Source organism: Aplidium turbinatum, chromosome 9, assembly GCF_918807975.1.
Source record: "Aplidium turbinatum chromosome 9, kaAplTurb1.1, whole genome shotgun sequence".
In the NCBI taxonomy this organism is placed as follows: Eukaryota; Metazoa; Chordata; class Ascidiacea; order Aplousobranchia; family Polyclinidae; genus Aplidium; species Aplidium turbinatum.
In genome coordinates, this window is record NC_137480.1 from 18,493,432 (window position 1) to 18,518,136 (window position 24,705).

The 24,705-nt window shown below is 36.6% G+C and overlaps 2 protein-coding genes across 2 annotated transcripts in view; one reads left to right on the plus strand and one right to left on the minus strand.

The window, feature by feature from the left end:
* The window catches only part of LOC145776752 (uncharacterized), a 41,461-nt gene extending 34,822 nt beyond the window's left edge, over positions 1-6,639 (plus strand). Inside the window, exons 32-34 of the mRNA XM_082587978.1 lie at positions 1,225-1,414; positions 4,828-4,910; positions 6,119-6,639. Coding sequence (XP_082444104.1) covers positions 1,225-1,414; positions 4,828-4,910; positions 6,119-6,639 — 794 coding nt within the window. The remainder of the gene's footprint in view (positions 1-1,224; positions 1,415-4,827; positions 4,911-6,118) is intronic.
* Positions 6,640-8,705: 2,066 nt separating this feature from the next.
* On the minus strand, positions 8,706-23,004 carry LOC145776753 (rhodopsin kinase GRK7-like). Its single transcript, XM_082587979.1, has 14 exons — positions 22,899-23,004; positions 21,816-22,093; positions 16,402-16,600; positions 15,500-15,605; positions 14,754-14,964; positions 14,106-14,221; positions 13,815-13,921; positions 13,314-13,413; positions 13,064-13,164; positions 12,332-12,471; positions 11,232-11,380; positions 10,663-10,794; positions 10,121-10,195; positions 8,706-8,841 (listed from the first exon to the last, which is right to left on the minus strand). Exons 1-14 carry the CDS (start codon positions 23,002-23,004, stop codon positions 8,706-8,708), a joined length of 1,956 nt encoding a protein of 651 aa, XP_082444105.1.
* Between the last annotated feature and the right edge of the window lie 1,701 nt (positions 23,005-24,705).

A 24,705-nucleotide genomic window follows, 5' to 3' on the forward strand; every position in this document is an offset into this window, starting at 1 on the left:
CGGCGTCAGCGCATACACCAGCGTAAACTCATTTTGTTTGCTAGGTGCCAAACATTCACACGGTATAAACCACTCGAAACAAACAAGTTTTATTTTGAATTTTCACGAAGTAACTCAAGCATCTGAAAGTGTTCATCTGACATTTTGTTGCATTTTGGTTTCAATATGTCTTTGCTCATTGAAAACAATCTTTCAACTGCGGCTCTGGAAGGTATTAGCGTGTTATAGCGAAAAAAAGACATTAAAAAGTATACGTTGACGCTATACGCTAAAAAACCGCGAAAACTTTACGGCGTAGCCTCAAGCGACAACTATCCAAAAAAATGTAGCCGTAAGCGTTAGCGTAAACAAAAAGTCTACGCCGCAAGTCTACGCCGTAGAATTTGCGGCGTATACGTACATCTCTGACTATAGTTGATATTAAAAGGAGAAGAAAATATCTTCTTAATTAGACCCTTCATCACCTAATGCAGGAGGCTTTGGAGCAAGAAGTTGCGCCTAACTGGTCTGAAATGTTTAGAAATATTTAGCAGCAAATGAGGCATTAAACTTAGATGGTTAAACAAAAAATGCTAATGCTCATGTAACCTATAATAATTTTTGTTGTTGCAGTTAATATAACAAAATTTCTTTCACATGTCTTAAAGTGCCATAAAGCAGAAGCGAGTAAAGTAAACCAGAGTTAAATTCAGATCAATCTATTGCAAGTTATGAACTTGAGTTATCGATTTAAAAATTTGATTGACCGAACCCTTCTATAGTTATTTCACAAACAGGGAAAACAAGTAGCTGAAAGCTTACTATTTTGGTTTGCGCAAATGAAAATTTTGCGAAATAAAAAAGTGCGTGCTTTTGTTTTAAAGGTTGAAAAACACTTACGATAGCCTACTAAATCTACTTCAATAACTGTAGCCCATAGCTGGATATTGTTCTTATTTTTTTTTGCACTTTTTGAATTAATGCCTTTATTTACATTCAATTTTTGGGTATACGGTTAGATCTTCAAAAGTGGTATGATGAATTCCTTTCTCCAGGCTACAATGACCAGTATATTACACCCTACTAGATAGAAGTAAACGGTGTTTTTTTTTCAAAAACTGACTTAAGGCTGGATTTGAACCGGGATCGCTTGATTGGAAAGCAAGTGCCTTTGTCCTGCGCTATTCTTTGGATTGATAAGTATTATCTACTGTAGCTTTTTCAATTATTTTTTTTTACTTTCAGCTGTCAGTGCCCAGGGCAGTAATTTAACTTTAGTGGCTTTGTCCGTAGTCGCCGGTGTGGTATTTCTTTTCCTCTCTTGCTTTGCTATAACTTTTTGCATTCATCGTCGGAATAAAAGAAAAGAAAACTTAAAACAAACTGTGCTGCCAGAAAACCAAGTTCATTCCAGAGAATCGGATACCAGTTTCAGGTAAAACTGTTTATTAAAGGTTAATTTGAGCAAAAATGTTATTTTTTGTTTCGAAGACCAGGTTGCTGAGTTCACGGTTAGTATATTTATCGCAGGCTATCCAGAGCTAATGTCTGGTTGCCGAAGATTTATAGACTTATTGCAGTCTAACGTTGTTGTACAGTATACTTTAGTTCTATTAAAGATTTAGCTTTGTTGTAGTTAAACAACAAAATAAGTTTTTCGCATTATAAGAGTCGACTAATTTATTATTGTTCCAACAAAAACTTACACAGATTCAACACTGAAAACACTGGTCTACACAAAATTTCAGGTTTGGGTTTTGACAACTCATTTTAGCTAATTTTGGGGCGCTGAATTCGAAAATGAACTCAGATTTTCTCTATCACATCACGTTTTTGAGATATGAAATATCCCTAATTTTTGAAAAAAATCAATTTTTGCCCCCCCTCTGTTGTCAAAACAAGGAATTCTGGTGCAATAAACACTGTTTTACCTGCAATAATCTAGCTTTAATTAGCAAACAAGCATTCTATATTATATTCACACAAATTTGCGTTGTCTTTATTAAAATTTCATGCCTTGGAATAAAAAATAGGCATGCAAAAGAGCAACCATAATAACATCAAACGCTACATTATGCTGACGAACATGTCGATAGGACAGTGACAAGGTATTATCTGAATTATAGCCTACAGTTCACACAATATGCACATAGACATTCCAATGGAGTGCAGAAATTCTGAAGACACACACAGAAATAGCAAAGTGCCAAAATAAAGATTGACTCAAAGGGACTTGGGCAGGGCGAGTCCAAAAAAAGAGCTTTCATAAAATAGGAACTCTTTACTTATAAGCTTAAAAATGCTCTTTTGAGGGACTTTCTTTTATGAGCAGCATCTGGAATTTCTCTTTTAAAACTCCAGCAATAGTCGGCCATCATATGACAATCCCACCGACCTTGATAACGTTCCTCCATAATTTTAATATCCTGGTGGAAACATTCACCCTGTTCTTCACTAACTTTCCCAAGGTTTTCTGGAAACTCATCCGCATGGCTCTTCAAATAGTGAACTTTGATGCTCATCCTGCATCCCAAATCTTCAAAACTAAGCAGTAGCTCTCTTAAGAGATCTTTATAATTTTCTGCTTTTCTGTTTCCCAAAAAGTTTCTCACAACAGCACCGAAAGCATTCCAAGCTCTAGCCTCGAATGGCAACATTGATTTTACAAAATTTTCATCCTTTAACAATTGCCTGATTTGTGGTCCATTGAAAATCCCAGCTTTTTTTTTCTCTTCACTGAGACCAGGAAAAGCATAACATATATACTTAAAACACTCTCCTTCGTGATCCAAAGCTTTTACATATTGTTTCATGAGACCAAGTTTGATGTGAAGAGGAGACAAGAGGATCTTTTTGATATCAACTAAGTGATCACATATGATATTTTTGTCTCCAGGTGTCAAGGTGAGCCTTGGAGGCCACTCTTCTTTGTTCCAGTGCTGATCCTTGGCCCTGCTGTCCCAGTAGCATAGGAAACATGAGTATTTGGTGTAGCCACTTTGTTGCCCAAGCAAAAAGTTCACCATTTTTAAATCTACACAGATGAGCCAACCATGCTCATGGTACTTTAACTTTTCAAGAACGGTTTTGATGTTCTGATACTCTTCTTTCATTGTCACCGAATGTCCTATCGGAATAGAACCGTACACGTTACCATCGTGAAGTAGAACACACTTCAAACTTCGTTTGGAGCTATCAATGAAAAGTCTCCATTCGTCTGCATCATACTGTGGTAATCCCATTTCTAGAAGAAGCCCTTCTATATTGTTGCAATAAACGAAATCATTGTGGGAAGCAAAATATGGAAGCAGTTCTTCTCGTTTGCGATAAAATGTCACGCTTGTACCAGCTTTGAGAAGTTTCCTTTCCTGTAGCCTTGATGCCAATAACTCCGCAGATTGCTTAGGCAAATACAAATCTCTCACTAAATCATTTTAATTCCATCTGATTAAACTGGGAAGGCTTGTCAGACAGATTCTCGGGTGCTGGTTGAAAAATTTCACTTTCTCCTTCACTAAACGATGCTTCTGAAGAAGAAATAGCCTCTTCGTGTAGCTCTGGAAGTGATGTAAATACTGGCAGTGGCTTTTCATCACTGTGAGGAACTGGCCGCAATGCCGAATCCAGATTTGGATATTTCAAACAATGTTTACTCTTTTTGTTATACCCTTTCACACTAACAAGACAAAAATAACAATCGTCAACATGATTTCGTTGCTCTCGCCAAATCATGGGTATTCCAAATTTCATTTGTGAACCTTTTCCTTGCGACCAACTTCTCAGACATTCAACGCAGGTCTTGCACACTTTATGAGGAACCCAGCTTTTGTCCTGGTCCCCCAACTTGACTTTAAAGTAAGCAAGATATGCCCTTTTTACAAACGTGGTAATATTGCATTGTTGCGACTTCAACATGAAGCATCCACATCCACTTCAACATGAAGCATCCACAGTGGCTGATGACATCATGCCCAAACATATAGTCCAGAAGAACAGCTCACACGACGAAGAAGAATCCACAAATGTAACAAAATATATCCGGATCATTACAACATTTTCTTCTTTTGCTGGAAGCAGACATAGCTTGAGATCAAATATAACCTTTCTTTGTTTGTAGTTTTCTAAGAGCAAGTTTTTCCACAGAAACACCACTATACGAAAAACTCTAACCGACTTGAACTCAAACTTATAAAGTATGAAATACCTTTTCCTTCTACAAACCACTTTTCAGCTTGAACTCTGATGTTGGTCTGTACAATGTAGGCTACATGTGCTTTATGAAACTTCTAAATAAATCTTCCTTACTATGCAAGAATTTATTACTAAGTCAAATCTGCTCCCACCAGCTGTCTTCCTACGATATTCCATCTGCACAAGTGCATAAAGATAGCAGCTGACCCACAGATAACGCCTGAGAAGCCAAGACAGGGAATTCAAGCCAGCATGGAAAAACTCAACGCTACCAATCTCCACTATGTCCTAGTACGATTATCATAACAGGAATTTTTTTTCTTTTAGACGAAATCTGAACCAATTTATGAATTTAGTGTAAAAATATCTCTATGTTTGAACGTTTATAGCTGTCAGAAAATAATTACATTTGACATTTTACTGCACTAAAAAGGGTAAAAATTGGTCAATTTCATAAAATAATGGCAACGATAGAAAGAAAACTTGATGTGATAGAAAAAATCTGAGTTCATTTTCGGATTCAGCGCCCCAAAATTAGCCAAAATCAGTTGTTAAAACCCAAACCTGAAAAAAAAAGTTGAAATTTGTAGACCAGTGAAATCTTTTGTTTTGTGACAATTAATAAAAGACTAAAACAATCTTTTTATTTCTGACTAGTTCTGATGAGTTTTCGGAAAGTAGTGGCTTTGAAAGCGAAAGTAGAGAAAACAAAGTTCCAGTGCCCCTACCACGTCGTGCAGGTAGGCGAAACTATTATTTGCCAGAAGTGTATACTGTAGTTGGCCTAATATGTTCACTGCAAAATTACGAAATCAATTAACCGACTGAAACGCATGATCACAACACGAAACGTTTACAGATACAGTGGTGTGAACCAGAGTCGGACTAATTGCATAGTTTCAGTTCAATCACATCATTAAAATTTTTAGTTACATCACAATTACAGTGTTGTAAAACTTCAAATCACAGTCACTTTAAATGTAGTTAATTGCAGATTTTAATTACAAACATCAAATATTTATGTTCATCACAATATAATTTTTGCTCGATTTCACCAAAGACACAAGAAATGATGAGCTTAGTTCTAAAAGTACCTAAGTCACATTTGCAAAAATCGAGTTGACGGTTGCTAAAAAAACGCTTGCAGTCGCGTAAGTCCACCCGAGCAAACTTGGCGCTAGAAAAAGTGACTGAGTGCCTGTGCGACAGGTTGCTCTTTTGTCGCAACTTTGCTCGGGTGAACTTACGCGACTGCAACCATATCTTAGCAATAGTCAACTCGATTTTCGCAAAATATGACTTAGGTACATTTAGAACTAAGCTCTTCAATTGCATTTGCTGAAGATTTGGTTGCAATGTAGATGCTTATTTTAAATCTTAACTACCAGCTCAACAAACATACTTACATAATACATATCATACGTGCAACTTACCAAATGGTATTGTAATTTGGACCAATTTATATTTGAACTTGCAATTGCATCACACAACAACAAAAAGTCTCAGTCACAATTTATAGCTCTGTGATGAGAGCGCTCCCAAAGAGGCCATTTTCATAAGTAGACAAAATTCAAAAATCAACAACCGTGCCGAAAGGGAAGAATTACGTCACCTAATCTATTAATCAACTGATTGAACAAAATTTTACAGCAATAACGCCGAACAACACAGAATCTCAACAGGCAGCAGCTTCAAGCCAAACAAAAGAGCCGCATTAAATAACGACTCACTGACTTCAACACCATTCGTTATAGCACATAACTATGGAACTGTGTTCCGAAAGCTAGTGCAAACCGCTATTTGACACGACAAACATATTTTCTTCTTTACGTGAATTTTTAAACAGCCCGTTGTTTAATTGTACGATGAGTTGGTGAGTAAGTTTTAGCTAGATCATCGCTGTTAAACATAACTTTTCACTTCACTCTGTCAAATGTTTTTTGTTTAGCTTCTCCTGGGAAAGTTAATCCGGTCTTTAATGATGACATACCACCTGCAACTTCCGCCCGTACGTCATCCGTTGAGGGCGTGAGCAGTGAAAAGTCATCATTTCAATTGTCAAAAGTCAATCATTTCAATCCGAAACGAGAAATTCAACCGCCTGAAGAAGATCCTCTTGACCGACCTCCAATCCCATGTCGAGATCCTGTTTCAAGTTCAGCACCTCCACCAATTTATCGAACAAATCCTTCAGCTGCTGCTCCACCAAGATATCCTAGTCGAAGCACACCTGCTCAGTCGAACATGAGTTCCGTCGGCAAGCCCCTTTCCAATCGAGATATTTCTACAGTGTCAAATCGTGGCAATACGAACATGCAACAATCGAATAATTTAAGCACGTCATTGCGGTCAGGTAACAATCTTCCCATCAAGTCAAACGTAAAGTACAAAAAGCAAAAGAAGAATAAAGCCAGAAAAGCTATTCGAGGAAAAATAAGAAAACATTCTGACGAGTCCGGTGACGACTGATGAACACTTTGCTGAGGAAAAAAAAATTCTGGGTGTATCCTCAGTCCTCACAAGCAAAAATGAATGTTTGTGGTAGCAGGCCTCAGTTCAGTTGTTTGTTTTTATTTCTGACCATCACACCATAGTCAATATACTGTATGCAAAACGTAGCAGAAGTCTAGAAAAAGGTAAAAAGAAGTGTCCATTGCTATAGATTCGTTTCAGAGGAGAAAACATAGCCACATAGCTGCACATATGCAGAATTTTTTGGCTCAAATCACTCTTTTTCAGTGGGGAACAATTTTCAAATACTTAACTGACGACAGTTGCAATGAATGAAGGATGAAAGATAGAAATTTTCACGACAATCGTTGGCTGTGATTTTGGATTTATGCAGAAGACATGCTTTCCTAAAATACCCCTACTCTGGTCTTCCAGCAACATCAGGGTACTCATTTCTTTCACTAATTATATTATAGTTTACATTCGTTAGAGTCTAGAGTTGCATTTTTGGTACGTTATATTCTTTTTATACCTTTCAAAAGATCTAATTCTTTTTTTTAAATAGCACTTTATCTATGCTGGTCAGCCATACTGTTTTCAACCAAAGGTCATTTGTAGGGTTTTGTTTTTCTTGTATGAACACAGCTATTTTGAGTCATTGCAGCCAGCTATAAAGTTGAAATCAAAGCAACAAAAAATACTATTTTTGAGCTGTGTATTTATTTCTTAAAACACAACAAGTTTTAGACGAATATTGCACGACGTATAGGACTTACTGTATATTCACATTGTTGCGACAAAATGTGCAACGTAAATTTAACAATGAAACATTTAATGCAGCATTTGGCGACTTTTAAAGATACACTCACGTACGTAACCTACTGTATAGCTTGTAATCTATGCAGAGCATAAGAACTAATGGATTCAAATAGATCAAACTTAACCATTTTGTGATGACTTGTGCAACTTGTATTAGTTACTAATGTGACTGCGCAAGCTGCCTAAACGCTTGTACAAAAAAGTAAGCAAGGTTGCAAAGTTTTTAAAAGCTCTTCTCGGCTGAGCTCTTAACGTTTTTAATCTCATTAAGGTTATATATTGATAAAATTTATTTTCTAAAGGAGGTAGAAAAAATCCTAAAACAGAAGATTGGCTACTTACGGTTTCCTGATAATAAACTCTTGTAATAGAGTTGACAAATGTAAAGATTTCATCTATTCGCATTTGCTTGTTGCAAGCAGTATTTGTACATTACTGAAATATAGCACATAATTCGATACAAGATTAAAAGCGTAGCTTTGAATGAATACGAGATACTCTATTATGTCTTCGACTATCGATCATAGACTGGTTTTTAAACCAGCAATCTACAGTACGCCGCATACCGCCAAAAGTTGCTCAATAGTTGAGGTAGTTTGAAAGTAAGTCAAAATAGAACAGTACGAAGAAATTTGGCACAAATTAACGAAAAAAAGTGGGAGGAGCGCATCACTCTACGTTCAAACGTTTCTATTCTTTCGATACATGTCAGATTTGATTAACTGAACAATCAACTGTCCAGACAGCAAAATCCGTCATTTTTACATTGATTTAACGTCTGCAGACGTTGAATCAATGTAAAAATGTCGAAGTCGCATGCATGTTGTTGGAAGAAAGATATGCAATCCCTCAAGTACAGTAGAGTTGGGAATATAGTGGCCAAATACCTTCCTATACTCAAGCAATTATCATCAATAGATCAGTTGGTTGAGCGCTTAACTTTGTTCACGAAGAAACTGCTAAATCAACCGCTGCTGGTTCGACTCGCGGAGTGTACGTTTGAGTAATTTATTCAATGACTGCTCTCCATTCTGTGACACCTAGTGAATGGAGTAGCTCATAGACAACATCACTGCAGCAAGTAAAAACTTCAATCTGTCAACCTCGGTGACCGGGCCTGCATCGTGGTTGAAAGCTTTTACAAGTATGCGAAACTGCCAGGATCAAGCTCTCAAAGAAACTTCCTCAATCTGAGGATAAAGATTTCAGCAATCAATATAGCCAATAACGAGATTTCACACTGGGCGCTTATGGTCTTTCTTGGTTTAAAGTATGGTGCACACACTTGACTTGGATGATTTTTTACTGGAACCAGAAGCACTGTTATCACCTTCTTTTCTATTCATAATTTCTTCAAATAGTCCAGTTTCCATTATTTCTTGCTGCCACGGTATGGGAACTCTGTTGATATAGAAGCAAACTGTACGTGACTGTACAGAACAAAAATACAAACGATATTTACAAGCTTTGTGATGAGAGCTCTCACTAGATCTAAATAAAATGTTTCAAGCAATTTTTCACAATTGCAAACAACAATTTTTTCTTTTAAGCTTAAATAGGATTAGATGGCATAGCTAGAAGGGGAAGGTAAACTTTAACTCTCCTTTTAAGAAGTGTGTGACGTCACTATAATTAAACCATAAAATGTAGAAAACACTGACATTAAGAACTGATGCACTTCCTCAAAATGGGCGATCACTCTAAGGTCAGTTACTGTATTATCATTAAAATGAAAGGTAGATGCTAAAGTTTTTTTTTATCTTTGTCAATCCTTCAAGGCAACTAAATAGCGGTATCTCTCATAAGCATGGCGATCTATACTACTGGCCTTCCCAACGTGACAACAGCCAAATAATGTGGGGGCCTATATGAAAATTCAATTTACCAATTGAGATAAGTGTTACAACATATAATCAGCAATTTTCATTGGTCAAATAATGTTTTTCAGCCTAAAAATTGTAAATACAGTGCCAAAAAGTAATTAAAATGTAATATTATTAAATAAGTGGCAAGAAAGTAAGACAATAGCTACATGTTAAGAATACCATGAGAATCAAGATATCAACAGAATCAAGGTACACGAAATCAAGAGTGGCCCAACTTTCAAAACACTCAGTATGTTAAAAAATTTGTTTTCTAATCCAGAAGCATTTGTTTGTTAGCAATAATTCATGCAAAGACGCTTTTTTGTGCGCCTAATACCTGCTAGTTAAAACTTAATAGGCCCCCACATTATTTGGCTGTTGCCACGTTGGGAAGGCCAGTAGTATAGATCGCCATGCTCATAAGGCATTTAGAAAAAAATTAATTGCTTTGTAACCGGTTTTCGTCCATTAGAACTCCTCAGTACAATTTTGAGTGATTGAGATGCTGTATGAGAGATACCGTTACTTAGTTGCCTTGAAGGTTTGACGAAGATGAAAAAAACATTAGTAGCTTATCTCATTCATATAATTTAATCAATTTAGAATTTATTGTGTTGTGAATGTGATTGATTTAATTGTAATGGCGTCACAGGCGTTATATGAGGAGAGGAGGCGGTAGAGTTCATAAAGCTTCTGGCTACCATCCTGTAATGAATATTAAAACAATCTTATGATTTTAAATGTATACTTAGCTGATTTCGACGGAAGCAAACGTGGAATATACGTAAAAATGACTAAGCCTTTCGCTGTGTTACCTTCCTGAAGAAAATTGTTTATGAAATTCTTTGTCAGCTTCGGTAAGTTCAACCCCTTTTACTTCGCTGCCCAGTCTGGAAAGACATCATATATCATTTAAGTTAATATCTTAATCCAATATTTTTTTTCCAAATTTAATTGTAGTAACAAAGTTTACAGTTTTCAACAAAACTTAGAACTTGCATTTGAAAAATTGACAAAAAACAGACTGTTGGTTACATGTTAAAACTGTAAAATTATTCCCGTTCTACTTGTCCATTACTTCATATAAGCATTTCATAAAATAGAAAACAAAAAAATACTAGGAAAAAGTTAAAAAGCAAAGATTTTAGTACCGTACACTACACATAAGCAGTGTCGATCCTCCCTTTATCAGTGGTTTTATCTTAAAAGTGTTTCGCTTATAGAGCTTGACAACAAAATAAAGCAAGAAAGAAAGTAGGCCCTGCAACATATGGTACGTAAGGACACTTGTCTGTTACACTTGTATTTACAGTTTGCCTTAAAACAAGCGGTACCGCAAAATACGATAACTATCGACCTGATTTCGGAAACATCTTTTGCATAAACTTGATTTGGATTTGGTGTGAAAGGAACTTCTATTAGGCCAGCCTCTAATCTTTCCCAATTCATATCAGCAAAGTAAGGGTGACGCTTGATTGGTTCTGCTGAGCTGCAATCAAATTCAACTTCAAAACAATCATTACAGTTTTATGGATCAGTAATAAAGAAAAACACCAGTAAAGTGCGAGTAAATATCTTGAGCCAAGTTGCTTACAAAAAGCTTTTTTTTCACATTTTTGGTACAACTGAGACTTTTTACGACAGTTCAGCATCAAGTCATTTGTATGTGCTATGGCTTAACTACGTATCTTTGCCAGTTCCCAATTCGTTAGCTTTAGGTTTGTGCCAGAGGGTAAATTCAGCTAAAAGAGCACCTTGAATTTAACTTTCGTTTTTTGGCGCAAACTATAAAAATAATGTTCTCGAGTTTTCTTCTAATGCTTTCCAAGGAAGGCAGTTTGCCATTTCTACGCTACCGTTTGTTCCCTAAATCGATGATTGTGCTTACAAGGTCAATTGTAATTATTTCGCAAAGTATGCGCTTACCGCTCTTCTCCAGCTAATCTATTGTTCACGTTCTTCACCAGCAATCGGTCAATAAGATCCACAACTTCAGGTTGATGATTCCGTTTGTATGTGTGCTGCTCTTGGATTGTTTTATTTATCGTAGATTCAGCGCAAACCTTCCGTTTGTTCTGAAACCAAAAATAAATTATTGAATGACATGGGCTGACGGTAACCAGTTTATTGACTTGAAATGCAATGTGTTCTTTTGTTGTTGAAGCGACATCAAGAAGTTCTGTTCACAGACCATAAGGGCCGGAGGCATTTCTCTCCAGAGCAGCGTACTGTTTCTCACGATCATGAGATAAATCTAAGGCTGCAGTCAAAGAGGTCCCACTCCACAATCGACGGTGTGCCTTTGACAGAGATGTACGTATACGCCGCAAATTCTACGGCGTAGACTTTTTGTTTACGCTAACGCTTACGGCTACATTTTTTTGGATAGTTGTCACTTGAGGCTACGCCGTAAAGTTTTCGCGGTTTTTTAGCGCATAGCGTCAACGCATACTTTTTAATGTATTTTTTTCGCTACAACACGCCAATACCTTCCAGCGCTGCAGTTGAAAGAATGTTTTCAATGGGCAAAGACATATTGGAACCAAAACATAACAAAATGTCAGATGAACACTTTCAGATGCTTGTGTTTCTTCGTGGAAATTCAAAATAAAACTTGTTTGTTTCGAGTGGTTTATACCGTGTGAATGTTTGGCACCTAGCAAACAAAATGAGTTTACGCTAGAGTATGCGCTAACGCTGACGCCGCCAACTTTTTTTACAAGTTACGTTGACGCAAACAGCGTATGGTTTTTCGAACGTTTGCGTTTACGCTGACGGCGTCAATATTTTTTGTATGCGCGTACATCACTGGCCTTTGAGTGTCTTGCCAAAGACACAACCACATGCTCTTGAGCGGTGTCAATCCGGAGGCCTTTCGAACGCCAAACCACAGCCTTCAGTATTAATTTGGCTATGCAGCCGATCAAGAAGAACAATACTTGAATTCAAGAATTTCCACAGAATTTTGACCAGTGTTTTTCATGCAAATTAAATGGCAATTACAAATACAACAGCAGCAAGCTCACCGCTCCTTTCATGATAAACGGACCTTTCCCTTCAATCATTTCGTAGATTGTGCAGCCCAGTGCAAACCAATCGACGCCAAAGGCATATTTCTCGTTTTTTAACATCTCTGGAGCCATGTAACCTACAGTTCCAGCTTTTCCTGAATGACAAAATGAAGAATTAAGTTTAACAAGTACCAAAGTCACAAAAGAAGTTTTGATAAAAATCAAGTTGAAGTTTTGCAAAGCTACAGTGTAACATACCAGAAACCACACGTAATAAAACGCATCTAATATCTGTAGTTAAGTTTTGTTAGGATTTATAAACTGTTCGTAAACTTACTCTATAATAGAACAATAAATACACGATACGCTCACACTACATAGTACACAGCATGCAACGCTTCGCAGCTACTGTATTACAATGTAATAATAATGTTATTGTTTTACTACAATAGCTAAGGTCTTTAAGCGACAGATCTCATTTTATATTTTATATCAGGTTTACGATGTTATCGCATTATTACCCGATTTGTTCTCACTGCGTTATGCAAGAAAGAGCAGAATCGGTAACGTTTCAGATTCTTGATGAGGATTTCAGTTAAGCTGAAAACGTTCAAAAATAGTTTGATTCTTGTCGATGCGGATTCATGCGACTGCAACTAAATTAACAGAAACCACTCAGTTTTTATTTTACTTAAAAATGGCAATAGTTATATACAGTACAAGAAAATTAATAACTTCGTTACTTGCCCGAGGTCTTCTCAGAACCTTTGAGGAAACAAACCAACCCGAGGTCGGCTATACGCACGTTTCCTTTGTCGTCCAATAAAACATTTTCAGGTTTAAGATCTCTGAAAAAGCATATTCCAAAGTTTCGCTGCCACGGATAAAAAAAGTTAAACTGAGCAATAGCCTATAATCGGATTAACATTACGTCGATCCAACGTAACACCAAATGAAAGTTTGTTGATAGTGGTGAATAATGACGAACAGCGCGAACCTGTACAGGATATCTTCCTTATGCAAATGATCCATACCCAGAGTGATCTGAGCTGTATAGAACTTAGTTTGTTCAGGCGAAAGTCCACGCTTTTTGTCCTCTAAACGAAAGAATATTTAAAGTACCGGCATGTGAAATAAGCTACATAGGCTACTGAAATTTAAGAATTATAGAAAACTGAGTTTTGCACAGTGCACAAGCTTCTTTTAGGTATTGGTTTGCCACAAACTTGATTTGAAGCTACATTGTTAAAGTTTTCATATGATAACAATTTTACAGTTTTCATAAACAAAGGATTTGTCTGTTCAACATAAACGTGAAAAAAAATTGTGCCCAAGTTTCTATAGGCTAAGTTTTGCTACAATTCACGTACAAAAATGACAAAAACTGTGATGTTGTCTCCATGTGATTAGCCTAAAATGGTAAACACAAACTGAAACCCTTGTTACCATCGGCTGCCGAGAAGCAAGGAAACACAAACGTTGCCTTTTAGACACTCACTGGTTTCATAAATATGGAACTTCAAGTCTCCCGATCCCATCAACGTCATCACAAGGTTAAGTTGAGTTTTGTTTTCGTATGCATATGCAAGACTAACGACAAATGGACTGAAGAGAAAATAAAAAGAAAAGATTTAGAATCTATTGTGATGCAATTCAAATTCACCAAAATTTAAAACATGTGCAAATTACATTGCATTTGATAAATAAGCCAACAGCATAAGCTATGGTTGCTCATGTAACACTTCAATAATACGTTCAAGTGATAAATGAAAAAGCATTTCGTTTATACCTATTGACCATTTCAAGAGTTTGCTTTTCCGATATCACTACTTTTTCTGCATGTTTTTGCTTCATTTTTTTCTTACAAGTTTTTTTGCATGCATAAAGTTTCCCGGATGTTTTCACCTGAAAACAAAAATAAGTTTAAAAAGTGTCTGAAACCTCAAAGCAACAATTTCTGTCCATATGATTGACTCAAACACATTACTGTAAAATTGTGAAAAGGCGTGAAACAGCAATATTTTTAAAATTACGGAAACGATGTGTGAAATAAATTAGTTTCGAAGCATAGCACTCCAACAAGATAAATACACTTTTTACAAAACTAACTATAGGCTATCTAGGCCTACTTACAGTATAGCTGTCGAAGAAAGAGTAGGCTGAGTAGAAGTTATGTTTTAGTAAGCGTTATGTGAATATTCCTAAATGCAGCATCAATAAATTTTAACAAATGGCAACCCTATCCATGAGCTAATGAAGCTGGTCAAAAGTAGGCTCTGAAAGTTGCACAACTTCCATAAATAATAATTTTTATATTTAGCAATGGAATTTTTGAAAATTTAACCAACATAAGATTAGACTACCTTTCGTGAGATGAAAAATAATGACATAAAAATACCCATCACACTTTTGTAGACAATTGGTAGACTTATGTCACCTGATAAGCATAAACTTCTCCAAAGCCACCTTTTCCAAGCAATCTAAGTTGGAAAAAGTCGTCTTCGGTGACTGGCTCTTTTTCTTTCCACTTCCAGCGAACAAAGGTTTCAAAATGTTTGCTTTTTTTATAAACTTGGAAGACTTCGTCAACAAAGAATTGATAAATCTCGTTCTTGCAGTAATCAAAAAGCATCTTGATAAAATGAAACCTAAAATAGAAGCCGTATTAATTCACAAGATAAAATCAGACTTGTGTGAATTTCGGACAAAACTGGCGTTTGCCTTATAAATAAGCTGCAGCAGCGTGCAGTAACCCTTCTACTACAGATACTAGAATAGAGGCTTTACTTTTACAATACAGTAGTTACAGATTTGTTGGAGTTAGGTTTGCTTTTCTGTTGCAAGTTTGAGAAACTATTTTAACTAGGCCTGTGAAAAGTGACACGTTTAAATTTTTAATGTTGCTTTGATTTTCGTGTTCAGGAATAAATATTTCAACATGGAGTCAAGTTATTCCATGACACAAGATCGAAGCCGAGAAACAAATCACAAAATATACAAGTCATGCAACTAATACTGTCTTCATTTGTTAAGGCGTATACGTAAACTAATTAGGGTTAGGCCTAAACATTTACAATCAAATTACTTACTGTAGTTTAATGTAAACGTAATTTAACACTATGATAATAAAGTAGCCTTCTGACTTTATGACTTCTTCAGAAAGACAAAAATACAACACTGAACCTGCGTTTTTCGTCGGATAAATGTGTGAGGATGACATCTGGTTGATGGCAATTTGCGATGGCTGATACCGATAAGTGATCCTTGTCGCTTTTCAGAGCTGATTTGTCTGACAGAAATAGAAGTCAGGCGTCACATAAATACAAAAGAGTAACAATAACTACTGTATTTAATGCACAATTGAAAACCTGAGGTTAAAAACTACTTCAGTCAACTTTTGTGGAAATTGATCATCACCAAAATAAGCTATGTCATATGACGATCAATGCATGTTCTCGTGCAAAATTAGATTTAAAAACGATATAAAATCGCTGTAACACACCCTGGTGTTTGCATAGAAATAAAAAATTAAATTACTTTGAAAAAAATTAACTTGGTTTTTCTCAAAAGTTATATTTTGTGACTTAACTGGTCTTTTAACTCAGGTCTTCAATTATTATCTTTTAGATTTTCTGTACCGTACGTTTTTGTTCGTTTACATACGGCAGGTTACAAATACGAAATCACGTAGTGAAGGGAGATACCGCCCAGTCAATACAAGCTTAAGAGTTATAGAAGCCCGTCACCTACAGTGGGAAGCAAATTATATTGATGCCTTCTCCTAGTGCGGTAGCTGTTCAAATAAGTGCTGAGTTGATGTATTAGCAAAGGTATAAAATTCACTCAAATCAGGCCAAAAACTTGACAGAATAATTAGAAAGACATCAATTGATATCCCAAGTGATAATACCTGTGTATGTTTTGGAGTAAGGCAACAAAAATAAGTTCTAATTAATTATTAATTAATTGCCTACATTTGCAAACATATTACAACATTGATAAACGTAGCCTATGTTAGTTGAAAAAAACTTGTTGATGAAAAACGTAAAGAAATATTATACCATTATTATAGTAAAGAAGTCTACCTGGCGAAACTATTGCTTTTGCAGATTTCATTATTTCCTGAGTTTCTTCAAGGGTTGGAGGCAATTCTTTTGACACAAGAGTCGTGCACGCTTCTTTGAGGTTTTCGGATATGTTATGTGTTTCATACGGCGCTTTCGGAGCAAGATAGCTGTTAACAATCATATTGGAGGCTTCCAGACGTTCTTTATCAGGACAAATCTGTGGTGATTTTTACAAAATCTTGATGAATACAACACCAACTGCCACGCTTATTTTATGCATTTTTCAGAACTCAGCTTGAGCAAAGCTTTGATTTTGGACTGCTGTAAGTCAGTGGCGCCGCCAGACCTTCAACAATGGGAGGGCAAAATATTGACAGTGCAAGGCAGTAGCGTAGTCAAAAATTTTGAAAGGGGGGGGTGTTGACAGCCGGCGGGCGAAGCCCGATGGCGTGTTTGCCGAAGGCGACACTTAGTGGCGGGGGGTCTGGGGGGCCTCCCCAAAAAATTTTGAAAAATTACTTTCAGTTTGGTGCATTCTGAGAGCATTTTCAACAAAATTGTGGATATGAATATTTCTGTAAAATGGTGCTGTCCGGTGGCATAGCAAAAGGATAAGATCATGTTTTCTTCGGCATTTTTCGGAAATAAAGCTAAAGCTAAGTCTTTTCTATGTTTTCTTGTTGCTAATTCCAGACTGAGATATTTGAATGTTTGGTATTGGCAAAACTCGCTCTTTTAATGCAGTTTCGTTTAAAATTAGGCAAACTTTGTCTTAGAGACATAGGTTGATTGCTTTTTTTGCGAGTTATTACAGTTTTATTATTTATCAATTTTCTCCTTGGTTGATTCAAAAAGCGATCTTATTCCGGTAAGACGCTAACTTTTATGCTCTGAAGTCAACCCAAAGTTTAGAAAATGTAATGTCATAGAGGTCATACATCTTGATGAGTGTCAAACAAAAAGCTTTGAGACAATGAAGTTACTTTAGGCTATTTCTGATATATTCAAGTTTTGTATAACGAATAGCTGTTTAGATGGTAATCTAGATCGAACAAGCGATTTCAGCAGTTGCAGATGGCTTGCATCCTTGCACAGTTTGACGAGAAATTACATCATAGGCTGAAGCTTTTCTTGCAAACAATGTATTAACATCCGTAAATTCAATTTGAAAGGTTGAAACCCCCGATCCCCCCTCCCTTGGCTACGCCACTGGTGCAAGACAGTGGTACATTATTTAATTTCTCTTGTTTTCTACCAGGGCTGGAAAAAATGTTTAGCTTCCCGGGAATCTGTTTTTTAGAGAAAAAATTTCCCGCGGCTTACAATCACGATAATGAGAACCTTATATTTTACTGATCTCCGGAGCTGACGTAAACCTTAAAAGTCATGTCGACATATTCTTGATGCTCCCCTTATCGAAAATTGTTCTTTGTAATACCGCTTTGAAGGAGGATTACGACTATGAACAAAAGAATAAATTTTAAACTTCATTTTGAATTGAAAAGACATGACGTAATGTCTTCCAACCTTAGTTATAAATTTTTTCATTACGTAACGTCTTGTAGGAATAAATTGAAAATCAGTATGATCACTCAAAATGAAAGCAATGGGACTACGAATCCTCACTAAACCAATCAATCAATGGTTTTGTTGCACCGAAGATGACAACCTTATATTTTACTGATCTCCGGAACTGACGTAAACCTTAAGGCATAGATCTGTTGACTCAATGCAAACCCTTTGAAGGTTGGGGGGGCTGTCAATTCAACTTTTTTGTATCAACAGTTGTATCTGGTCACAGCGGTAAACCATAATCTCTTCGTGGGAAAATTGTAACATAAGATTCCCGAATCCGTTCGTCTGTATGTATAGACCGAAAAAGAAACACTCCTTGAAACGTCTATTCAATAAGTGTATTCCTGTAAAATTAGCCCGCGGCTATCAAAATCGAGATGCAACGCCGTACACCTCTAAAAACTGTCACTACGATACAGATTACTTGGATAAAAGACGGAACTTTTGTCCAGTTAGCAAGCACTAAGCCAACAGTTAAATGTGCGGCCAACTTTCAAACAATCATTTTACGAATGACCAGAATAGATAGCAATATCTCAAACTCACATATGCAGTACTGTGACGCAATAATGAAAGACAATTATGAAGTCATTCAAACAGGTGTTTAAAGCTGATGTAATATTTCCTGTTTAAACAGGTTTCAAACTGAAACAGGCCCAAACAGGTCCAAACAGGTTTGACACAAGTCTTATGAACGATGGTGCAATTTTGGCACATTTTCTAGCAACTTCCATGTCGTAATATTCAGTAGACTTGAACGGTTTTTTATATGACGTTTGATTAGGTGAACCATTGTCTGGAACAGTATCTCTAAAACCACTGAGGCTGCGACTACGAGATTTCTTGACTTTTCCTAACTTTTATTCACCTCTATTGAGCTGAAATTTTGAGCGAATAAAGGTTATAAATTGAAAGATATAAGGCATTTCTCAGCACATCCTCTGAAATATTTCATATTCTATTGTGAAACATTTTCCCACCAGCTGGATGAAAGTAATTAATTTGGCCCATGTCTCGTTAATCCTAACTGTTTCACAGCGTGAAGGGCATTGGCTGTATGTAAAATAATGCAAAAAAAATTAATCACAACGTTACAATGCACGTTATTCATTACTCTACCAAAAAAATAATGTGTAAACTCACGCTACAAATTACACTCATAAGTGACCTCTACATTTCAACGTATATGAGCAGTTCTAAAATTCACATAGTTTTAATTTTCGGATTTGCTCAGGGTGAATACTTTTACAAAGTGAATCCCAAATTTTGAAACCGTGCCAAAATAACAGAGATATCACTCCTAAAGCATAAGAAGAATCGACAGCCCCCCTCCCCCAAACTGAGCAAGACTCCAGGAGCCCAACCTTCTAAGGGTTAAAAGTCATGTCGACTTATTCTTGATGCCCCCCTTATCGAAAACTGTTCTTTGTTGTACCGCTTTGAAGGTGGATTACGACTATGACCAAAAGAATAAATTTTAAACTTCAATTTGTATTGAAAATACATGACGTCATGTCTTCCAACCTTATCACATTTTTTTCATTACGTAATATTTACCACCACCAAACCACTTTTGACGATCGAATTTGTTAATTTATTATTCGGTAAAATGTTTAGATGATGTCACGTCATTACGCCGATTTAGGATATAATTTCATTCATGACGTCGTATGGATGAAAAACTTTTACAAGTTTTATACTCTGCTGAGATTAAAGAAGAAACATAAATGATAAATATTGGAGAAATTGAGTCTCCTTTACAACTTTAAGAATCGAACAACTCAAAACTGCTGAAACAAAACGTTTTGTTTAAGTGAAAGAATCACCGCAAGCAACCAATGCCAAAATGCGCGCGGAAGAAGTCATGGAAGTGTTTTTTTTTTTTTGGGAGTGAGGTATCAAAAATTTAAATGGGAGTGTGAGTGTGAGTGTAAAAAAAAAATGGGAGTGTAAGGTATCAAAAATTTAACAGGTTGTTATTTTTCTGCATCAATGTGACATTAGTTAAAACTTTAAAAAGTCTATATCTTTGCTTCAGTAGAAAATCTTTTTATCTACTGTACAATTTAGTCATCAAGGTTTTCCATACTTTTTTTTAAAGAGAGTGCTTTTACCCCCCACCCCCCCCCTTCTTGCAACTTGAGTTGACTTACTTGATGTTGGGATTCAAATATTAAAAAAAAATATTAATATGTATTAATAAAAAAAAAATTAAAAAGATGATGCCCAAAACATTGGGGGGGCAGCTGCCCCGCCTGCCCCCCCCCCTGCCGGCGCCACTGCTGTAAGTTATTTTGAGAACTGTAACTGCCAGAAAAAAATCAAAACATGAAAGTCGTTACATTTTCAACAGTCTTTTGAAATATGTTTACCAATTTTGTGTATTTTTTTCTTGGAAATGCCTTAAATGACTAAAATGTCTGACAAACTACTAACATTTTGCGTTTTTTTAATTATCTTCTTTTCCGTTTTAGATATCTAAAGAAAAAACTTTAAACTGCGATTAATTTCATCGCTAGATGTCAGGCAAGTACCAAGCTTTGCAGACAAACGTTGTCACAGCGTTGTTTATGCATTATGCAAAGAAAGAACCAAATAAACTTCACTTTGCACAAAAAATAAAAATTCTCTGTAAATGATCGAAAATTGCAGAAAATACAAACTTAGTGATTTTTTTCAACTTTTAGAAACTACAAGTCTTTCTCTTTCTAAAAACGTAAGACAGATTTATGATGATTGCAAACAGTGTGTATTTTTTAGGGCTTGGGCTCTCTAAAGAGCCCGTGACAGTCAAAGGGTTAAATGAGTTCTTTGTTGAGATGTTGACTGAACACAAAAGCGCAAGAACGCACAACAGCAGACTATAACGATTTGTGAGAGTCAAATTAATCACTGATCACAAAAAAAAATCTTGAAAAAGTGCTCACTTGCAGCCTATGTTCAATAAAATCAACCAGGGATATAGGGTACGATCAACCGTAAGGTCGGCTCATTCGGAACTACTTTCATTCATCTCAATTTGACTTTTCATTTGCTACATTTTGCAGAAAGATGTGCTCTGGACTCCGCAGCCCTAATACATTTTCTGATCCTACACATTCTTACAGGCCTAAATGAAATTGTAGAGTTTATCAAGAAATGCTTCAAACCTGCCTCAAAGTCACAAATGGCTTGCCACAGAGAATACGTGTTCTTGATAGGTGCTTCGGAAGACTTACAAAATTGTCCAAACATTTCTTTCCCGATTGGTTGTTTTTCGCATAACTGGATGAATTCAAAGTGTTCTGTCATTTTTTTACTTGATTGCAACGAGTCTGGTGTTATCTGTTTGATCTCTTGGTTGATTTTTTTAATTGTTTCTTGGCAAACTGAAGGGTCTGTAGATAAAAAAAAATCAGTTGAATGTTTATATGGATAATGAGTAGGCTATAGCCTATCTATTAGCAACTGTTTCATTGAAATGGATTTTTAAGAATTGCTATGTTATTATGAAAAAGCTTAACCGGTTTTACCTTTATCGTAGAACCAACAAAAAGGTGAAAAGCGTTGAGCTAAAAGAAGGCACGGCACTATCATACACAACCACAAGCATATCAGGCTTGGCACAGGATCACTTAAGCTTGACTTAAAACATAAAAAAGTTGAAGCTGTGGTGACCTTACAATTTCTAGTTTTTACAATTTCAATTTAATTCAGCAAGTATAGCTTAGTAAGGGCTAGATCAGTGGTTCTTAACCGGGGGAGTGCGCCCCCCCAGGGAGGCGTGAAGCATCTGTCAGGGGGGTGCGAGCTCTACAACAATTTCAATTTTTTTTGCCACGTTTCAGCCTGAAGGTTTTCAAGTAGCACTAGCGTACCTCGTGGACATCTTCGAAGCATTGAATACTCTCAACCTCAAGCTTCAAGGGAAAAACATCAACATCATTAAGCATCATGACATCATTCGAACTTTTATAGCCAAACTCGACCTCTGGAAAAGTCGAACTGAACAAGGAAATCCAGCGAGCTTCAGTAACTTGGATTCTGCTCTCAAAGATGGTGACTTTGAGTTGAAGAAACAAATAGAAACCCATCTTAATGAATTGAAAGCGGAGTTCATCCAATACTTTCCAGATCTGGATGAGAAGCGTGAAACCTGGAAGTTCATCAGAAACCGTTTTAATGCGAAGTAATTGATATTTTCGAAGAAGGACAAGAGGAGTTTCTTGAGATGAAGTTCAACTCCACAGCTAAAGAAGACTTCAAAGAACTGAAACTTGAAACGTTCTGGGCCAATTACCTTCCTGTTTACCCTCTTATCGCAACTCGGGCTCTTCGAATTCTAACAATGTTTGGATCCACGTATCTTTGTGAGGCTGCATTTTCTGCTCTCGTTGCTATCAAGACCAAGTACAGAAACAGGCTGAGAGTTGAAGGAGACTTACGTTGTTTACTCTCTGGAGTTAAACCTCGCATTAAAAATCTAGTCGCTAAGAAGCAGTGTCAAGTATCTCACTGATGTGTACAATAAACAGACAAAAATACAATTTTTTTGGTATAATACTTATTTAAAATCTAGGGGGGGCGCAAGGCACATAACCATCATTGAAGGGGGGCTTGATAGAAAAAAGCTTAAGAACCACTGGACTAGATAGAGTAACTTCAGTTTTATCATATTGCATAAAACCTTATACCAGGCAGATAGGAAATTGTGTAACCCCCAAAATGTCGTATACGATAGAGTAAAACTCGATACAGGCCTCAAATCATTGATGAGCCATTTTATTTTACAATGCAGCAACTCTATCAGTTATTGACATTTTTTGCAATAATTTTCAAAACAATATCAACTTTAGTAAACAATAATCTCAGTTTGAATAAAATTAAATGTAGGTTGGTCTGTAAACTACTTTTACCTTGAAATCAAATTAAAAATTAAAGCTGGTGACATAATTACTCACCAGGTAACTTAAAATTTTTCCTCCACTTTTTACATACAGCTGTGTCGTTCTTGGCTTGTACAAGGACATTGTTTGCCATAATATCTTCTATGCCGCAGATATCCATGTTGTAACGTGAAGGTCTTTCTTCCTCGTTTTGCTAAAGTTGTCCTCTTCGGGCTTATACTAAACTTTATGAAATGATAAGAAACAAAGCCTAATGAAACTTTCTTCGTATGATCATGATCACAATCACGACGTTCAATCACGTTTCACATCTGACATTCCAGCCATTGGGCCGGAAAATATTTTCTAAACAGACCAATTTACATGAAACTTGTATCAGCAAAGAATGTGATCTGAGAAAACAATGAAAAAGTTCACTTTCTGTTTGATTATAGAAAAGAGTTGTGCAACACAGCCTACTCACGATCACGACAGCTCGGCTTGTTTATTTAAGCCTACATGACGCTTTTCTTTTGAAAACTCTACATTAGTCTTAAGTAGGCTAACAATTGTAAGAAATTGCAATTAGCCTGTTATGGGTCCAGGATTAACAAAGCAGCTCACGCGAAGCGTTTAACATGTGGCGCATGTGTTGAAAGGATACTTAGGGTCCAGCACCAATCACACTCTCGGGCTCCACATTAACACACTTCTAAAAAAATGCACTACATCTAACAAATACAATGTGGTTTCTTCATGTTCCCGGCCCCTTATTAAGATTACTGGCCTTAAATTCATCCCGGCCCGGGACCAAAAATATATCCTGGATTCCTTGTCAACGCCGCTGGGCACGTGCGAAATGTACTTTCGAATGTACGGGCATAGTCTAAAATCTGTAAAGTAATGCAGATTTTATTAGATAGACTGATGTTGACTACATTTGCTTGATTATCTGGCTGCCCTCATCATAACTGTAATCGTCGTCGTGTAATTATGCAGCATGACGTAACCAATCAATGTAGTGTGCTAGTTGCACCTTCCTGAGCTACAATACGCTGATCCTTTTTTGAATAAAATTCTTCTAAATAGATTAAATCTTGTTCAATTATACTTTGCAATAAACTGTGATTGGCACTCATTCAATATTACACATGTTTGCCCCCTTGCAAAATCTCTCGTTAAGCAACCAAGCTAAACTTTTCCCATTTTCATCGTAGCCCATTTGATGCAACCGTTGATGTACAAGTGTGAATCAAGTTAAAGCATACAGTTACACATCTGTGCTGTGGGGTGGACACTTAAACATAAAAAGTTATGTAAAAGCAATTAAACACCAAGCCAATCAGAAGTACCGAAATGAGAACATTTCGACCAATCAGGAGTTACAGGTAAAACACAGAAAAAACGCAAACATCCCTGATAGAAAGCAAATTAAGTGAATGTTTCGCTATCGGCAGCTTGGCGTAGAGGGTTAGGGTTGGAGGAGTAGGCATTTCGATGACGTTGGTTCGATTCCCACACCTGCTACAACTATTTTTTCTTCTGGAAATGTCAAACAAAGTTCAAAGCAAGAACTTACTCTCTGGTTAAGCGCTAGAAGGGTCACAATGACGGCAGCCACTCAAAGCATGTCCTGATTGATTGGCGGTGTCATTGCATTTATTGGGAATTGATCTGTTTAAAGTGGCTACCGTGATAACAGAATCTCAATTCATTGGCCGGGCCATGGACTTCTAAATAGTAGCATCTGGACTGGAAACGCAGTGACCAACAAAAGGCCAAACAGTTGGTACAACAGTTGGCCAACAGTGGACCATCAGTTGGCTGTTGGCCCACTGTTGGTCAACTGTTGTACCAACTGTTTGGCCTTTTGTTGGTCACT